The 15,664-nt window shown below is 42.0% G+C and overlaps 2 protein-coding genes across 8 annotated transcripts in view; one reads left to right on the forward strand and one right to left on the reverse strand.

Moving 5' to 3' along the window:
• Positions 1–15,664, reverse strand: part of LOC135934852 (neo-calmodulin-like) — a 100,544-nt gene that overhangs the window by 19,106 nt on the left and 65,774 nt on the right. Inside the window, exons 2-3 of one of the 7 annotated variants that reach the window (XM_065476854.1) lie at positions 12,996–13,211; positions 9,999–10,046 (exon numbers count right to left, since the gene is read on the reverse strand). The exons of 3 other annotated variants lie outside the window; for them this stretch is intronic. In XM_065476854.1, the coding sequence (XP_065332926.1) occupies positions 9,999–10,046; positions 12,996–13,082 (135 nt within the window). In that variant the 5' untranslated portion in view covers positions 13,083–13,211. Of the gene's footprint in view, positions 1–9,998; positions 10,047–12,995; positions 13,231–15,664 lie in introns of all 7 variants that reach the window. 3 more of the 7 variants (XM_065476861.1, XM_065476871.1, XM_065476888.1) reach the window with 3 other exon arrangements.
• On the forward strand, positions 2,247–7,370 carry LOC135934896 (troponin C-like). The gene is made up of 6 exons (XM_065476918.1): positions 2,247–2,397; positions 4,083–4,130; positions 4,374–4,517; positions 5,220–5,336; positions 7,102–7,233; positions 7,287–7,370. The coding sequence occupies exons 2-6, from the start codon at positions 4,088–4,090 to the stop codon at positions 7,313–7,315; spliced, it is 465 nt and encodes a 154-aa protein (XP_065332990.1). The 5' UTR covers positions 2,247–2,397; positions 4,083–4,087; the 3' UTR covers positions 7,316–7,370.

Genomic DNA, 15,664 nt, shown 5'->3' on the forward strand with positions numbered 1-15,664 from the left:
TCGGCTACTAATTGAATTCGACTCTCAGGAAACGATTAGCACTGTCAAAAGCGAAATTCCAGTTCAACTTTAAAGCGATTTTTGTGAGTAAACTGATAATATTTATATTATATTTATATTTATAAATAAAATTATTGTGACGCACGAGGCTACCACGATTTCCATATTGGCTCAGATGCAAGTGTTCGAAGAGTTTTCACCGGTTCAGAGATCCTCACACGTTCTCAGCCGGTCCTTGGAGGACGAAACAATCGCAGCAACGCTTATTATTTCTGCACACATAGCCTCTGACAATATTCACATGTGCCTCGGATCAATAATAGAGAAGCCGGGGTGAATATCAAGCGGCTGCTGCACGGAGGAAGTATTCAGAAAGCGCGGCTTGTCCTGCTTGCAGGGTGTGTGCTGCCCCCGAGGGACTCGCTCGCCTTTTAGGAAACCGAACCTGCTCTCGCCGCAGACGAGAAGCAAAGAAGGATCAGGGGGCCACCAATGAATTAGTGATCAATCCATTGCTAGACAAAAGCGCCCTCGCTAAATTCAATTCTCGACATGGATAACAAACTCGCTCTTCTTTTTTAACTGGGACATTGTGTTATTTTCTTTAAAACCTTTTGACTTGGAAAAAGCAGCCGATGTCCCGTGTTTTGCCCGAGATCGGAAAACGTAGTTCTGGAAACACTCGAAATATTATTGTTCCGAAAATGTTTTGCCCAAAAAATACTAAACGATGAGCGTGCAAAAGAATGCCAAAAAATTTGGCAGAATGACCTCTTCTTTGAAAGAAAATTACAACACATGCAGGAAAAAACAGGGAATTAAATGAGTGTACAATTTATTTTGTAATTTAACCCTTTAATGATATTTTAATAGCTTTACAAATAAAATATAATTATGCAACATCTGAAAGATAAGGAATTTTGAGGACTGTGAATTTCAGACATTTTATCTGGAAAAAAATTGTTTTAGACGGGTTTTCACTGTATCGTTTATAGTTTAATTTATTCTGCACACATTCTCTAGGTGTTAAATGCCATTGATTTATATTTTCCTGATTTTGATATAAAAAATTTGTTGAAAAGGTTTTTTTAATTGACCAGTTGCATAAACCCTTAGTTATTGTGTTATTGAAGCCACCAACGGATGGCGCAACCACAGACTTTCTTTAAAAATTTTGTTTTAAGCGGTTTTAAGGCATTTCCGCTGCAATTTCAGACTCCATCTAGCTATTTTGCTTTTTTTAATTAATTTGCTATTTTTTGACGTGCTGAAAACCAAAATCGGTTCAGCCATTCGCCGTAGAAACGTTGGAAAAGATTTTTTTATTTCAAAAAATAGTTTTTCACGATTCTACGGCGATTGGCTGAACCGATTTTGGTTTTCAGCACGTCAAAAAATAGCAAATTAATTGAAGAATGCACAGTAGCTAGATTGAGTTTGAAATCGCAGCGGAAGTGCCTTAAAATCGAAAGTCTACGGTGGCGCCATCTGTTGGCGGCTTCGAACACCTAGGGTTTATGCAAATGGTGAATTTCCGAAAAATAGTTTTGATGGTGCCGTGGCAATTAAAAGTTCAGAAAAATTAGTCGTTTGTCTAAATTTCACGGCCCACAAGTTTTTTTAAATAAAAAGTAAAAAAATACAACAGATTTTTATTTTTAACAAGCCTCAACAGCATATGAATTGATATACTCGCTATTTCTAGTCTACAGCTGTTAGACGATTCTGTCTGCTCATCTCACCGAGGGGATGTGTATCAACTATTCTCATATTTATATGTGTATGTGATCTGTAAATCAATAACCCTCGAGTTCCGCGGCTGTAATGGGTCTGTTTGCAAGTGCGCTGGCTGGCTCGAAGCGCGTGCAGCTGCTGCTCGCGCAAAAGCATCATCTCCAATGCAAATTCACTTTTGCGTTTGTTTGTTTGTTTGTTCGCTTGTTTACTCTGGTCGTGTGCGGAGCACGCACCTGGCGCGCATTTGCATAGTATTGAAGAAATTCAGCAGACAGGAGAATTTAGCAGCAGAGAGGCGAAAGTGTTTCCAATAAACTGAGCGTTTTATGCAGCATATATAGCATTGGCAGAATGACAAACGCGTGTTTAGAGCCGCGTACAAATTTTTCTGCTCTTTCTCTTTCGGCTGGCAAAGCAAACAAACGCATGCGGCTAGACAGGTGAAACTCCGTGTCAGCTTTGTGTCTCGCATCGCGCCGCGTCGCAAGCAGCTATATCTCCAGAGCAAGTTTACTTTCTTTCGCAGGGCAGGCGGGCGGACCCGATGGACCGGCGAGAGAGAACAAGAGCTCTTGAGCCAGAAGAGGCCCGAGGCGACCGGAGAACACACGCTATTTTACAGAGAAAAGAGGAAGAAGCTGCAGCAGGCACCGCGAGCAGGTCTGTATTAAGCTCAAATGCTGCTTTTCCCGGCGCCGCACGCTGCACAAAATTGTGAAAAGCTTTTGCCGCCAACGGCACTTTCCTCCGCTGAAAATGCGGGTGAAGCGCTTATTTTGTCAGAACAACCCAAATCGTTTCCACAGGCGTTTTTGTCAATGTGGTTGAATTGAACTTAACAATGAGCAAATATGAACAGAAGTGCACCTCTAAATCAAAATATATAGTGATTTTGCTACCATTTGATGGTGTTTGATAAAAAAAATGAGAATTTGCCAAAGGAAACGTGGCATGGGAAAATAACTAGTATATTCAGTTTGTAAAGGGGGTTTTAATTTTTAGATTGAATGAAATCCAGTATTAATTTACTATTTCGGAAATTTGGTGGGTTGCATAACTTTCTGGTAAATACGAAACAATTTTCAAAACGGCTTTTCCGAAACATTGCGGACAAGAACATTCCTAACATTAATATAATATTTTTCATCACCTAACCGAGTTTTTCAAGAATTTTGCTCTGATACTCCAATAGCAACCGAACTCAGACTCCACATGCAATTCGGTTTTTAATTATTTTTAAAATCAGAAAAATTTGGTCAATCCAGATTGAAACTATCAAGATTTTAGCTTGGCCCAGAGGCATATATTACAGTGGAAGAAATTCTCCAAATTTTTAGATTTAAAAATATAATTTTTTCCATAGCTCGTAAAACACAAATAATGGAATGGCTATTGCAAATTTCCATCTAATTTCATTATCCTCTAGGATAGTTGCATGACAAAACAATTAAATCTGATTAATAAAAGCAGATAATTTGTGCTTCTTGTACCATAATCTTTGGAATATAATGAAAACCTATCTCTCACTCAAGTTGCTTCCTATAAAAATCGCAAAAAATTGTTCACTTCATTTGAGAAATCAGGTGTTAGTAATAATTTAATTCTTATGTGTTTAGTTTTTTTTTTTGGAATGTTCCATATGTATTTTAGCGGATGCATAATTTATCTTCCACCACACGAAAGTTTCCAAATGCTTGAGGTAGTTAAACATAGTTCAAGAGTTGTTCGTTAATAATAAAAAGCGCGTGAGTTGCTGTAACTACCCCCATTCTACCGTGAAAGATGAAATTTATGTTTACAGTAGGATATTAAAAATTCCATGCTGATAATGTGGATAATGTCTGTGTTGGCGTCATCGTGTCATTCGAGTGAAGCAAAAACACGTTGCTGTTTCACTGACGTTAATTATTAACATTCACTACGTTCATTGTTGTGCGGCTTTATTGCATTTTTCATGGGTGTACACATATGAAGTTGCTCTGCTTGGTAACCACAATTGGCTGCGGGACAATTCCGCAGCTTTGTGACAAATCAGTTTCAAGCCCAGTGCGCGCGTAACATTACAATGAAACGTGCGGTGGGGCCTGGTGGAGAGAGCGAAATAAAATTTGAAAACGAACGGCTGCATAGCTGCGCCGCCGGCGGGCAGTATAATTGAGCCTCCCACGAGAGGCAATTATTAAATTTGGTTTTGGTGCAAATGCGGCCTCTCCCTTCCTTCCCACCGGGCACTGCGCAATCCGGCTCCAATTACTCTCTCCCACTCGATTCTGGCCTCCATCATCGCTATTCTAATTCCTCCACGAGCGCACTGAAAGAGCATTTTCGTTCGTTTCGTGTTGCAGGCGACATGCAGAAAGCTGAGACGGTCATCGACGAGGAGCAGATGAACAGTACGAGGCCGCAGCAATTTCCCCAGCCACGCGAAATTGATTCACCGAGCTAGCTCTGCGGCGCATTTTCGCGGAATTGCTCCACGTGACCAGTTCATTTCGCACATGTTGCCGATAATTTGTTTTCCATTATTAGTCGGTATTGATTGTCAGAGGCACGTGTGTACATTTAGCTGCGCACTTTCGCGTTGAATTCACGGCTATTCCTTATTTGGTTCAAAAATGAATAATTGCATTTCGCAGTGCTCCGCAGAGCGTTTTCCATGTTCGACTCTGGAAAGCAGGGCAAAATCGAAAAGGAAAAGGTCCGCACGATTTTGAACACTCTGGGACACACATTTGACGACCTGGAGCTGGAGGCCCTCTTGGAGGAGCAGGATAAAGAAGGTTGATTAATATGTTGTCATTTTTGTCCCCTTGAAATTATGTATTTTAAAGAGCCAACTATGTTTTCTCGACAAAACATGCATTTTAACGTGGTTTTCAGGACAATTTTGAAAAATTTGAGACCTCCCCATCTCATCTCCCTATGATGCAATTTTTAAAAAAGGAGTGAGCATTGGATTTCTCTTGCTTGGCCTGATCGAACTGACACCCAATTTGATGACGTAGGTCAAGGACAAAGGAAACTACTCTTAACTGTAGTGTCTACAATTTCGGAAGAAGCTCAGAAATTTGGAATTTTCAAAAATGCGCCTAAAAGTTGTCCCACGTGTATGAACTCAAGTGAATATTACAAATTTAGCTTAAAATTTTAACTCCAAATCTTGGGTTCTAAATTCTAACTTTTAATCAGCAGAATTGCAAAAACTCAAGTCTCAAGTCTCTACCTCCCCTGACTAGCTAAAAGGCTTAGGGGGTACGTTTTCCAAAATTGTCCTGTAAAACCCGTAAAACTAAATATTTTGAACAGACTAATTTTCGTTATACATTTCGAAGAGTTTGCTTGACCTCATGCCAATGTTTTCCTCCAACAACTCAAACAATTCGTTAGTGTTGACTTTACACGCTCGCCAATCCCTATCGAGACTTTTTAAATCAACTCAAAGCCCTGGCTCAGGAAAGAAGCCTAAGATTTTGTGTCAACAGGAATCGGCAAGCTGAACTTTGACTCGTTCTGCCGCGTGGCATCACACTTCCTGGACGAGGACGACGAGGTGATGCAGAAGGAGCTGAAGGAGGCTTTCCGCCTGTACGACAAAGAAGGTATGGAAACTCCTTACACGTATGCACACCCGGCAAACGCAGCTGCCATCCCGGTGGCATACTTTCCACTCTGCCGCTGCCAATGGCGCGTATAAACCGCTTAATTTTCCACTGGAAAAAGCAAACATGCATTGCGCTCAGCATGATGCAAAGCGAGCATGGGAGCGAACACGAATTCTCGTCGTGCCTGTTGTGATGGCAGCTTAGCTTAGGCTCGTGTTTGATTAGCCACAGAAAAAGCTATAATATATCGCATTAACAGGCTCTCGCCACGCGGATATCGCGAAAGTAGGCTGCTCGAGGATTAATTGTCCAGCTTTGATTCGCCGGTGAATGCATTAATTAATTCTGTCGGATGATTGATAGTACAAATAATGCGATGCTCCCGAGCGTTATTTGAATTCAAATCTGTTTGATATGTAAACAGTTATATGCATATAGTTTTAATTGATGGAAATACACGCTCTCGTCAAATGCAAACATAAATGAATTTTATTTTGTAATAATGAAATAGCTGGTGGTGTTTTCTGACTGATTTGTCGATGAAAAAAAAACACTTGACAGATGATTCAAAGCTTCTTATTAACAAGGCAAGCGACTCGAGATTTTGTTTCCGTTTGCGCTCAGTGGGCTGACCTCCATTAATTAGGAAGCAGCCAATCAGTGGAGTCCACCAATTTGGCTGGATTAGTGAGAAAAACGGAGAATATCTGCAGTTTGCTTCTATCGGGCACGAGAAAGTGTTCTTTCACTCGCTTGCCCGATCCGCTCGCAAACACCACCACGACAGCTGGAGGGAACCCCAATTTTCCGAGACAAACCTCTGGCCCCCATCAACCACCACGTCTGAGCGAAAAGTTCTCTTGCGCTTGCCTTACACAGAAAGAATAGTTTTAAGTTATTTTTAGCGCCAAATTTAGACCCACCTTGCAGGTCGATTTTTCAGGTCATAAAAACTCCTCTCAAGTGATTCCATTTCAGTTACATTTTTGTATGTAAAAAAGCCTTTTAAGTTATATTCAGATATTATTTTCTTGTCTGAGATAAAATTTAGATTATATAATGGAATCTTACAGTCCATTAACTATTTTGCTCGAAATCTGATGCAGCGAAACAGTTGAAATTTTCCTTACACTATATCTTAAAATCAACTGTTCAAGCAATATGTAATTAATTTGTTTTATTCAACTTGTCAATATCATTCTATTTTCGATACAGTGACTGATGAGATCGTGGAAATTTGCAACAAATAAAAAATTAAGGAATGTCGTGAAAGTGATAAAATTTTAGTTAATTTAGCATTTAATACTTGGAGCAATTAGAATCAATAGTGGATCAGCTTTTCCTTTGTTGAGAATTTGGAGATGCCAAAAGTAAATAAACCACTCAGAAAGATAGTTGATCGTCTAAAAATCCCAACCCTTGAAATAACGAGTTTTCAAATCACTATACGCTGGAGCTGGAAACGAACACAATTCATCACGCGTACCAAAATCTGCTTCGCTGGTGGGAAAGGCAATTAATGCTTGTCGGGTCAGCGGGAAAATATTGCGACGCGTGACAAATCATGCTGCCCCGCGACCGTCTGCGCGATTAGTGGGGATGAAAAACGGCGGTCGAGGTCGATGACCCTCCGGCAGGACCGCAAAATGATGAGAACAACAAAATTGGCAGCGCTTCCTCGGAGCAGCTTTTTTCGCCAATTATTTGCCCAGCCGGACAAACGAGACAGTTATATTTTACGACAGAGGAAATAAATTTGCAGGCCACGGCTACATCCCAACATCGAGTCTGCGCGAAATCTTGGCCGCCCTCGACGACCAGCTCACACCAGACCAGCTGGACGAGATGATCGCAGAAATCGACACGGACGGATCGGGAACAGTCGACTTTGACGGTGAGACTGGAATTTCGTGAGGCAAGTTTTTATAGGCAGCCAAAAAATTGCAGAATTCATGGAGATGATGACCGGTGACTAAACGACTTCTCCAATTATTATATGCGGCGGCAATAAAGTGTCAAAATCACGCGCAAGCACTTGTGTCAATCCAACCACGATGGAATTTGTACAGGTCGAGGGGTGAGGTTTGCAGTTACCTGAGAGGGACCGGCACCGTTCTTTCCGCCTTCTTCCCGCGTACTGGAGCGTGCAGTTCGTGCAAGCAAGGACGAGGACGTGCACTCGAGGGGTAGCGAGAGAAAGAGAGAAAAATAGAACGAAAAGGAAACGAGGAAGACCAGCGGGCGCCGGGTCAAGGACGACGGCTGGCTCTCTCTAACGCTCAGTCAGTCAGTCAGTCAGTAGGCACTCGCTCTCAGCAGGGGGCGGCCATGCTGCATGCGTGCAAACAAACCAACGTGTTTGCCTACGGGGGTGTGCAATGGTCGCTTCGCCACAACCACACGCAGTTTCAAAATATAATAATTCGACTTAAGGTGAACACTATATGGCTGTGAATTTTAGACGTTCTTTCATTTCAAAATAAACTCTTTTTAGTAATAGATTCGGTACTAGACGGTTCCTACAATACAATTTTGACAAGTTTTCAGCCAGCCGTTTTCGGCACAGCTCATAATAACTACTCTTTTTGGCATTTTTCCTAAAAATATTCTGGTTACAGGATGATTTTTGTAACAGATTATGTTCTGGACAACTTAAAATTGTTTATTTTGTCCGTACTCACGAGAAAATTGAAAAATATATTAGTTTCTGTCGTTTAAAACAGATAGAAAGCATTTTCCAAATGAGTTAATATCATCTAATAATAAAAAACATCTCTCTTTTGCCAAATTTAAGTTCAATTTATTTTCTAACTATATGTCGGATATTTTTGGATCATCTTAATTAATTTTTAACAAACAATTATAGTACTCATTTACTCCTAAAAATTCAAACTCAAACATGAAGTAGAAAACAATTAAAATTCTATGATGCATAGATTGGCTGGATTTTTATTTCTTTATATTTAATTGAAAGAAGCAAAAGTTAACAATAAAAGGGTCTGTGAGATTTTCGTTGCTAAGAGATTCTTGTATCAAGGAATTAATTGCCTTACGATTTGCATAAAACATAATTTTTATTGCTGAAAATTGTATTCCTGACTAAAAACAGACCCAAACATTTTTTGGATAGGAAAATCTCAACCATTGCAAACTTCTTGAGCAGAAGGGACCTGATTTCAGCAACAGAACCCCAAAATCAGGATTAACTCAGACTTTAATTTGATTATTTTGTACGGTATTAGCTTTTAGCTGATTTCACCGTGATTCAAATGACCTTATTTGTTGGTCCTACAATGATTGGTAGCTCAGAATAATTTTTCGACAGTCTAAATATCACAGCCTTAGTGATAACGCAAAAGTCATTTTTAGTTAAAGCAAACGAACATAATGCTCTCCATCTTTTTCAGCAACGAGATTAAATTTTTTGCCACGTTGATGGCGATTTGCTGGGTGAGCTAAGTGATGAAAACGGAAAATGTTTTGTCACAATTCACATGGATTTACGTCGCACGTCTGTTTCGCAATATATGTTCCGAGTTTTTTTAAACCTCGTTTTTGCGGAGGTTGAAATGCGTGTGGCGTGCGCAGAGTGACAAGTGCATGGATCACGTCGGCAGGCAGACAGACGCACAGCGCGGAATTTGTGTGGCGAACAGGCGAGCAAAACATGAAAGCACAGCAGCTCAGTGACAAGCAGGCTTTTGTAATTTATTTCATTCGCTGCAGTAGCACTAGCAGGCCACGCTGCAAAACGACCGCAATTTTTCTGCCTATTTCTCTCTCTATATGTGTGGTATTATGTATTTTGTCTGCGTCCTGGCGTGGGAAAATAGGAATAGGCCAGACGCAAAAACCGCTTGGCCGAGACGCTCTCACTTCATCATCTGCAGCAAAAGTTTGGGAAAACTTGGTCGATTTTTCCCTGCCAAACTATCCGAGAGTGCACTCCATGAATTGCAGGAAAAGCGTTCAACAGGAAATTATTTTTATTTTATCCAGGAATGCCAAGCGCGACTCGGCGGTGCCAGCAAACTTTCTCTGCCATTTTTCTTTCAGTGGCTCGACACTTTGACCCGTCGAGGAGGCCGGGGATTCAGTTCTCGATGAGCGCAGATTTGAATATGGGCAAAAGTTTTGAGCGGCGCAGAAAGTGTTATGGGTGCTGGGAAAGCAAATCACCGCCAGGCGAGTGAGCCCCAAAGTCGCTTATTACGGCTTAAAGGCTGTGCAGAACGCGCAGCACTTACACCCGGCTGGAAATGAGCGAATCACAAATTTTACGATATATTCGCGCAGTCTTCGCACCTGAATGCCTTGAGAATTTTAACGAAGCCCGTCCCAGCCTGGCTGAAAGGAATTTGCAAAATTGGCGCACACTGCTCAGCGAACATGGATTTAATCCCGTCTTTAAACCAAGGATGAAAACTTCTGAAGCAGACTGTAGTGTGTGTGTGTGTGCGAGAGAGAGAGAGAGAGAGAGAGAGAGAGAGAGAGAGAGAGAGAGAGAGAGAGAGAGAGACGCCAGCGGCTTTTGCTGGTTATGCACATCGCAAACGTGTTTTCATATCTAAAGCCTTGGAGTGGAAGAATTTTGTAATTGTGTGTATGTGCTTTGTAAAAAAAATCAGAGAGAGGCAAGTGAGTAGAGTACGGTGTTACCTGCTGACTGAGGCTGCGATTGCTCGCACTCGAAGTGACGCTGCGAGTCTGCAAGACATAGAGACAGAGAGGACAGGGCAGAAAGAGAGCAGAAGTCAAAGGAAGTCTAGAGACACGCGCGAGTGAGTGAGAGAGAAAATGAGAGCATGCCATCCTGGAGAGTCGAGTCCACTCCAATCAACGCAGGGGGTTTGACTAAAGGACAGTAAATTGACAAAAAGTCCGTCCCCATTTTTTTACGATAATTTCCAGCCCTAACCGCTCTTTTCTACAATTATTGTTTTTGAGATAAATACAAAAAGGAAAACCGAAGTGGATGCGTGGATAAAATTTGATCCAACAATAATTGCCAGGGAAATTTAACCTCCATCCAAGGGACGTTTATATTGTCCAATAAGTGTAGCCCGAAAACGCTCCAGAGTTTTTTTTAAACTAACTTTTGTTTTGATTTGGCACAGTATTTAATTTTGAAATTAGTAAACGTTGAGATATGGCGTTCTCGGATGTAAATTTTCTGGAGCATTCTTGCTGAATATTTTGTATCTTTGTACCTTAAAAGTATCTCATTAGGCAATTAAATTAATTTTAAAAATTGTGTCACTTAAAAATCCGTACAAACAAGTGAAAGAATGGGGGCAGCGAAGCATTTACATGTGGCCCGAACGAGATCAGCCTTCGTAAGTGGGAGTGGAGCGTTTTCAATCGGCAAAAACTTTTCCATTTCCTGATTTCGCAACTCTACTCTCTCATTCGCTGCCGCTCCGGTTTCCGCTGTCGCGGTTCTCATTGAATTAAGAGCAAGAATCACCCGGCAAACGTTTCCTTATCTGCCGTGGTGGGCAGCTGCCAGGCGAACTTCAAATAAGTTTTTAATTCACGTTCTATTTCCGCCCACACATGCACGCAAACATATCTCCACGCTATAAGGTCCAAGGGAAATGTGTCCATACACACTCACATATATACATTGTATGTATTTCGTGGCACGGGCAATAATGGGGAAAGAAAAGTCTCTCTTTTCGCTCTGGACGGCTGCCAGGCGCGCGGCGGAAAGATTAGACGCGCCCGGCGGGTGAAATGATTTATCGGTTGCTCGACGCGCGGGCCGCAGTTGCGAAAATGAAATGTAAAAACGACGAGCGTGATTAAGTCGGCACCTGAGCTGGTCGACATATCCGACTGCGCCGGATATTAATCCCAGAGAGAGCAGGGTGCTGCGAGAAATGAAAACGGCGCGAAAAGTGTGAATCTGCATTGTTGACAGGAATACAAAAGCCGAGGGGGCGTGAAAAACGGCCGCAAATTGTGTCCTAACAATTGGTCAATCAGAATTACGCATGATGAGATTTGTAATTCAATTATTTATTTTTGCAGATATATTATTTTTGAATGGCAGTTACGCCTTTAGCTCATTCATTGCTAGGGGAAATTCTTAGTGTTTGAAGAAGCTGGCAACAAATGGCAGCAACTTATAATTTCATGTGCTTGCTGCAGATTCTAACATACTTCTGTGCACTCTTGGTGTAAAAAGATATAATTTGACGTGCTGGAAACTAAAATCAGTTCAGACAATCGCGAGAGAAATGACAAAAAAATTCTTAGCTTTCGTTTCAACTGCGATTATCTGGACTAGTATTTTTGTCAGCACTTCAAATGAAATCTTTTTACGCAAAGAATGCTCAGAAGACGGCTCGACACTAGTGTAAGTACCTGAAAATTTTAGATGAATGGTGGCGCCATCTATGAACGGCTTCGACTTTCCTAATTGGTGATTGATCCTAGTTAATATCATCAAAACAAAACGCATGACTGTGACTCAGAAGTGTTGATTCAATTTCATTAACGTGCAGACATTTTACAACAAAAAGACGCATTTTTAACCATTTATATGGTGTAATAAATTTCAATAAAAAGAGTGTGGTTAAGCGACTGTCTCATACTTAATGTTATTGCTTGCTTTTTAATTGGATTGTAATAAGGGAGGAAAATGTGTTGCTCTCCTGCACGCGTTTAGAGTGGAAACAAAAAGAAAACAACCGCATTAAGAAACCCAGCGGCGTTTCGGCCATTTTTCACACCCGCAGCTCCCCTGAGAAAACAAAGGAGGCCAACAACACGGGTCAGAATGAAAAATAAGTTCTTTCTCCCACTTATGATAGTTGTGCTCTTTCTCTCGCGGTGGCTGTTTCACTTGAAGATAAGGGCCGTGTGTTTTCAGAAGAAAGAGAGAATGCATGAGGGGGGCGAACGGGGAGGAGTATATATCAAAGGGAAAGCAGGTCAGCTTTCTAGCTTGATATCCCTTTTTTGCACCGCAACCACTGATCGGAAAGAGAAAGAGAGAGAAAATCCGAGCGTCTCACTCACGCTGCGAAATTTACGACTTGGTCAGACTGCAGGAGCGGATGACGGGGGTGTAATTAAATGACCTGGATTCGCTGACGAAGAGTATGCGACAAAATTGGGAGGGAGGCTTACTCTGCTCTGCACAAACACGTGTATGCAAGGGGTCACAAGAAGTGCTTTGCTCTCTGTGGAAAAGATGAGAGGGGAAAATTTCATCGCTGGAGAAAAGCTGCTGAAGACTTTTTACAGCAAAACAAACAAAGTTTCACTCGCGCGTCCTTCGCAGTTTCTTTGAAAAGGCCGAGGCCAGAGGGACGTTTGAAAGTGAATCTTGGATGGATTTTAGATTGAAAGAGAGAGAGAAAGAGAGAGATAGCCGCTTTGTCACGTCGCGGGACGAGTGGGAAAGTGTCCCTTTCATTGCAAGGAACAAAGTGGGTTATCCTCAGAAGTCAGCAGCTTTTTGCCCCTGTAAACAAAGCTGTCTACTTTCTGTTCTAGCTATACGGAAAATGGTTTGCTGCTCTACCTGGTGCCAACTGGAAGCAGGGGTTTATGAAGTATAGAGAGATTGAGAGAGAGTGTAGTAAATAAGTGTATAATATCGGGTGAGGTGTGAGTCGGAAGGTGAGGGGGGTTGGTGTTGTTTACCTTGCTCCTATTCCTAGGTGGGAAATCTTCTTTGGAGGGTTTCCGCCTTTTGTCTTTGAGAATCATTCGCGCTGCGGCAAACGCCATTGTGGCCGACGACAGGTGGCGAGAGGAAGAGGAGGAGGAGCTGCTCAAGGTCGAACGGCTGGGCGTGGCGGCTGCGAGACGACCTGACCCTCGCTTGCATTAGGCCCTTCGCCCCTCCAGCGTGATTCTCTGCAAGGTCAACGAACGGCTGCCGGAAACAACTCTCACACAATCTCGCCGCCGAATTTGCAAAATTGCTGCCTACAGTTCAAACTTCATGCTCGCAACTCGCTACTGCTTTTCGCTCTTTTGGCCCAAAAACTGGCACCGCATACTCTTGACTAAAGGTGGATTATTTATATATTATTTTTTTGGTTTTACTGGAAAAAAGAACTAGCCGGGCATGCAGGGTCCTCGATCCCTGCCAAAGCTATTATACGCATATTTTTTTGTCTAATACGCATCAACGGGTAAAGTGACCATCCGATTCCATTGCCCGCGCTTGGCATCCTCGGCCCACATGCAACGCCTGGCCTAATTGCATATCTCTCCCTCTCAGCATATCACACAATGAGTCGGTTAATCATGCGCAAAGCAAGCTCTAAAGTCGCTCTATGTATATATTCATCCATTCACTGGGTGCGGGACGGGATCAAAAGGGGCTTTCTAAGCGAACCTTGTCGTGCTTCAAATGAGCGGCTCAGCGATGAATTGCAATTTGGTGTTGTGTTTGCGGCCCACGCAAACAGCAATGGATACAGCAAGAGGTAAATATTGGCTCGGCTCGCAGCTCTCCGGCGGTGCAGATGGGCCCGCCGTCGCCGAGAATTAATCCGTCCATGCTTTGACGAGCAAGCGAATCGATTCGCGCGAGAAAACTGCGAACGAGGGGCAGGTGAGAGGCGTCCTTCGAGCGGATATCGCACGTCTATGTTTATGACTATTGCGCAAACTGCTCCGAGGGACGTGGAAAACGTGACCACATTCCACGTGGAAAAATACGAACACCCGCATCCGAACGGATATTACACAAATTTCCTTTTTGTGCTGAGCGAAACACACATTAGGCTCTAATATTTTTGCTTCCCGTGGTGAAATAAATTTAAACATAATGTCATTGAATAAGATATGTATGAAACTCAAGCACATAGACATAGCTTCGTATAGTATCATCTTGTATGTGATGATAAATTACGTTTTGTTTTTATTTAACGAGAACTTTAAGGAGGATATTTACTGGACAACCAAAGCAACATTTAGCATTATTGGATTACGCATCTAGTGGTTAATTGGATCAATTTTTTAGGAGGCTATAGCAACACTTGTCTTCATTCCAACAGCGTGCAATAATCGAATCAGGACCGAGCAGAAATTAAATTACAATTTTTAATATATCCCTCGAAAAAACGGGTTTTATCAATGATTTTCGCTCGATTTCGATTTCTCTTGTCACGATCTATCCAACGGAGTGAGAATCATGGTGTGAATTTCTCTTCTGATTTCCTGTAAGGATTTTAAGTCCCCACCGATTGATTCACATGTAAAAGTCGGAGCCGTTTTACACACAAACTTAAACGGTAACCTGGGATAATTTAAGCACATTTCAAATTTTTAGAGAGTATTTCAAGTAGATATATGTAATAAAGGATTTAACAAATTGTCTGTGCTGCTTTACTTTAAAAGTGGTAGCAATGGTGTGATTCTAGGAAATGAAACCACTTGGATCAAAAGTCGTGCAATAAGACAGTGTTCTTTTCATTCAACCTTCATTTCAAGAGTTGAAAAGTGAATGGCGTTATGACTGCAAGTTATAGTAGTGTAATCACAGAGGTGACCCATTTTGCGCACGGCAGCAAAATGTAATTTTGCAGCACATGAGAGGCAGCATTTTCCCGAGGGTACGTTCCGTTTTCAAAGCTCTCGCGTCGATTCTGCCCGTGTTCATACCGCATCGCGCCCTTTTTTATATTTTCAGTTCGCTGTTTCATACCTTCTGTACCTCAGTGCACGTTTGACGCGTTACACGGTTGACAGTGCGGGAGGCGGCCCACTTTTTCTGATTGAATTTCCTCGCTCCACTTTCTTTTGCATCGGCCGGCCGACCAGTCGCTTGTTTGCCGACGAAACGCACACTGCTTGAATGCGAATTAAATTTGCAGGGCGACTGAGTGTGCGGCACGAAACGAGTGTTGCTGTTGCAGAAAGAGGCAGGCAGTCGCTCGATCTCTAATCAAATATTCCATTATTTCGCTTCGAGCTGCCTGCTCGCTCAGACCCTCAATATTTCATGCGTGCCACTTTCTTTCCTCGTCCGCCTTTGATGGAAATGCCAATTTATTTCATTTCGCCTATCACGAGCGCACAACGAGAGTAATCAGCACAGGAATTTCCGCTGCTCCCAACGATGCCTCCCAGCTCAATAAGTAATCAATCTTTCGATCCCTCTTGCAGTGCGTAATTTGATAAGCCTTGACTTTGAAGTAGAAATGTGTATGTGTATACAGAGTTTGCAAAATTTACCATCTAGTTTTTCCACGGCCGATTTTTCCAGAAAAAGAAGCAATAAGTTTTCAGTTTTCCTTTTTAAATGATGGGCATCTATTTGTTTTCTAAAATCTTTGTCAGATCACTGAAAAAAATCA

Source organism: Cloeon dipterum, chromosome 1 (assembly GCF_949628265.1).
Source record: "Cloeon dipterum chromosome 1, ieCloDipt1.1, whole genome shotgun sequence".
Lineage (NCBI taxonomy): Eukaryota > Metazoa > Arthropoda > Insecta > Ephemeroptera > Baetidae > Cloeon > Cloeon dipterum.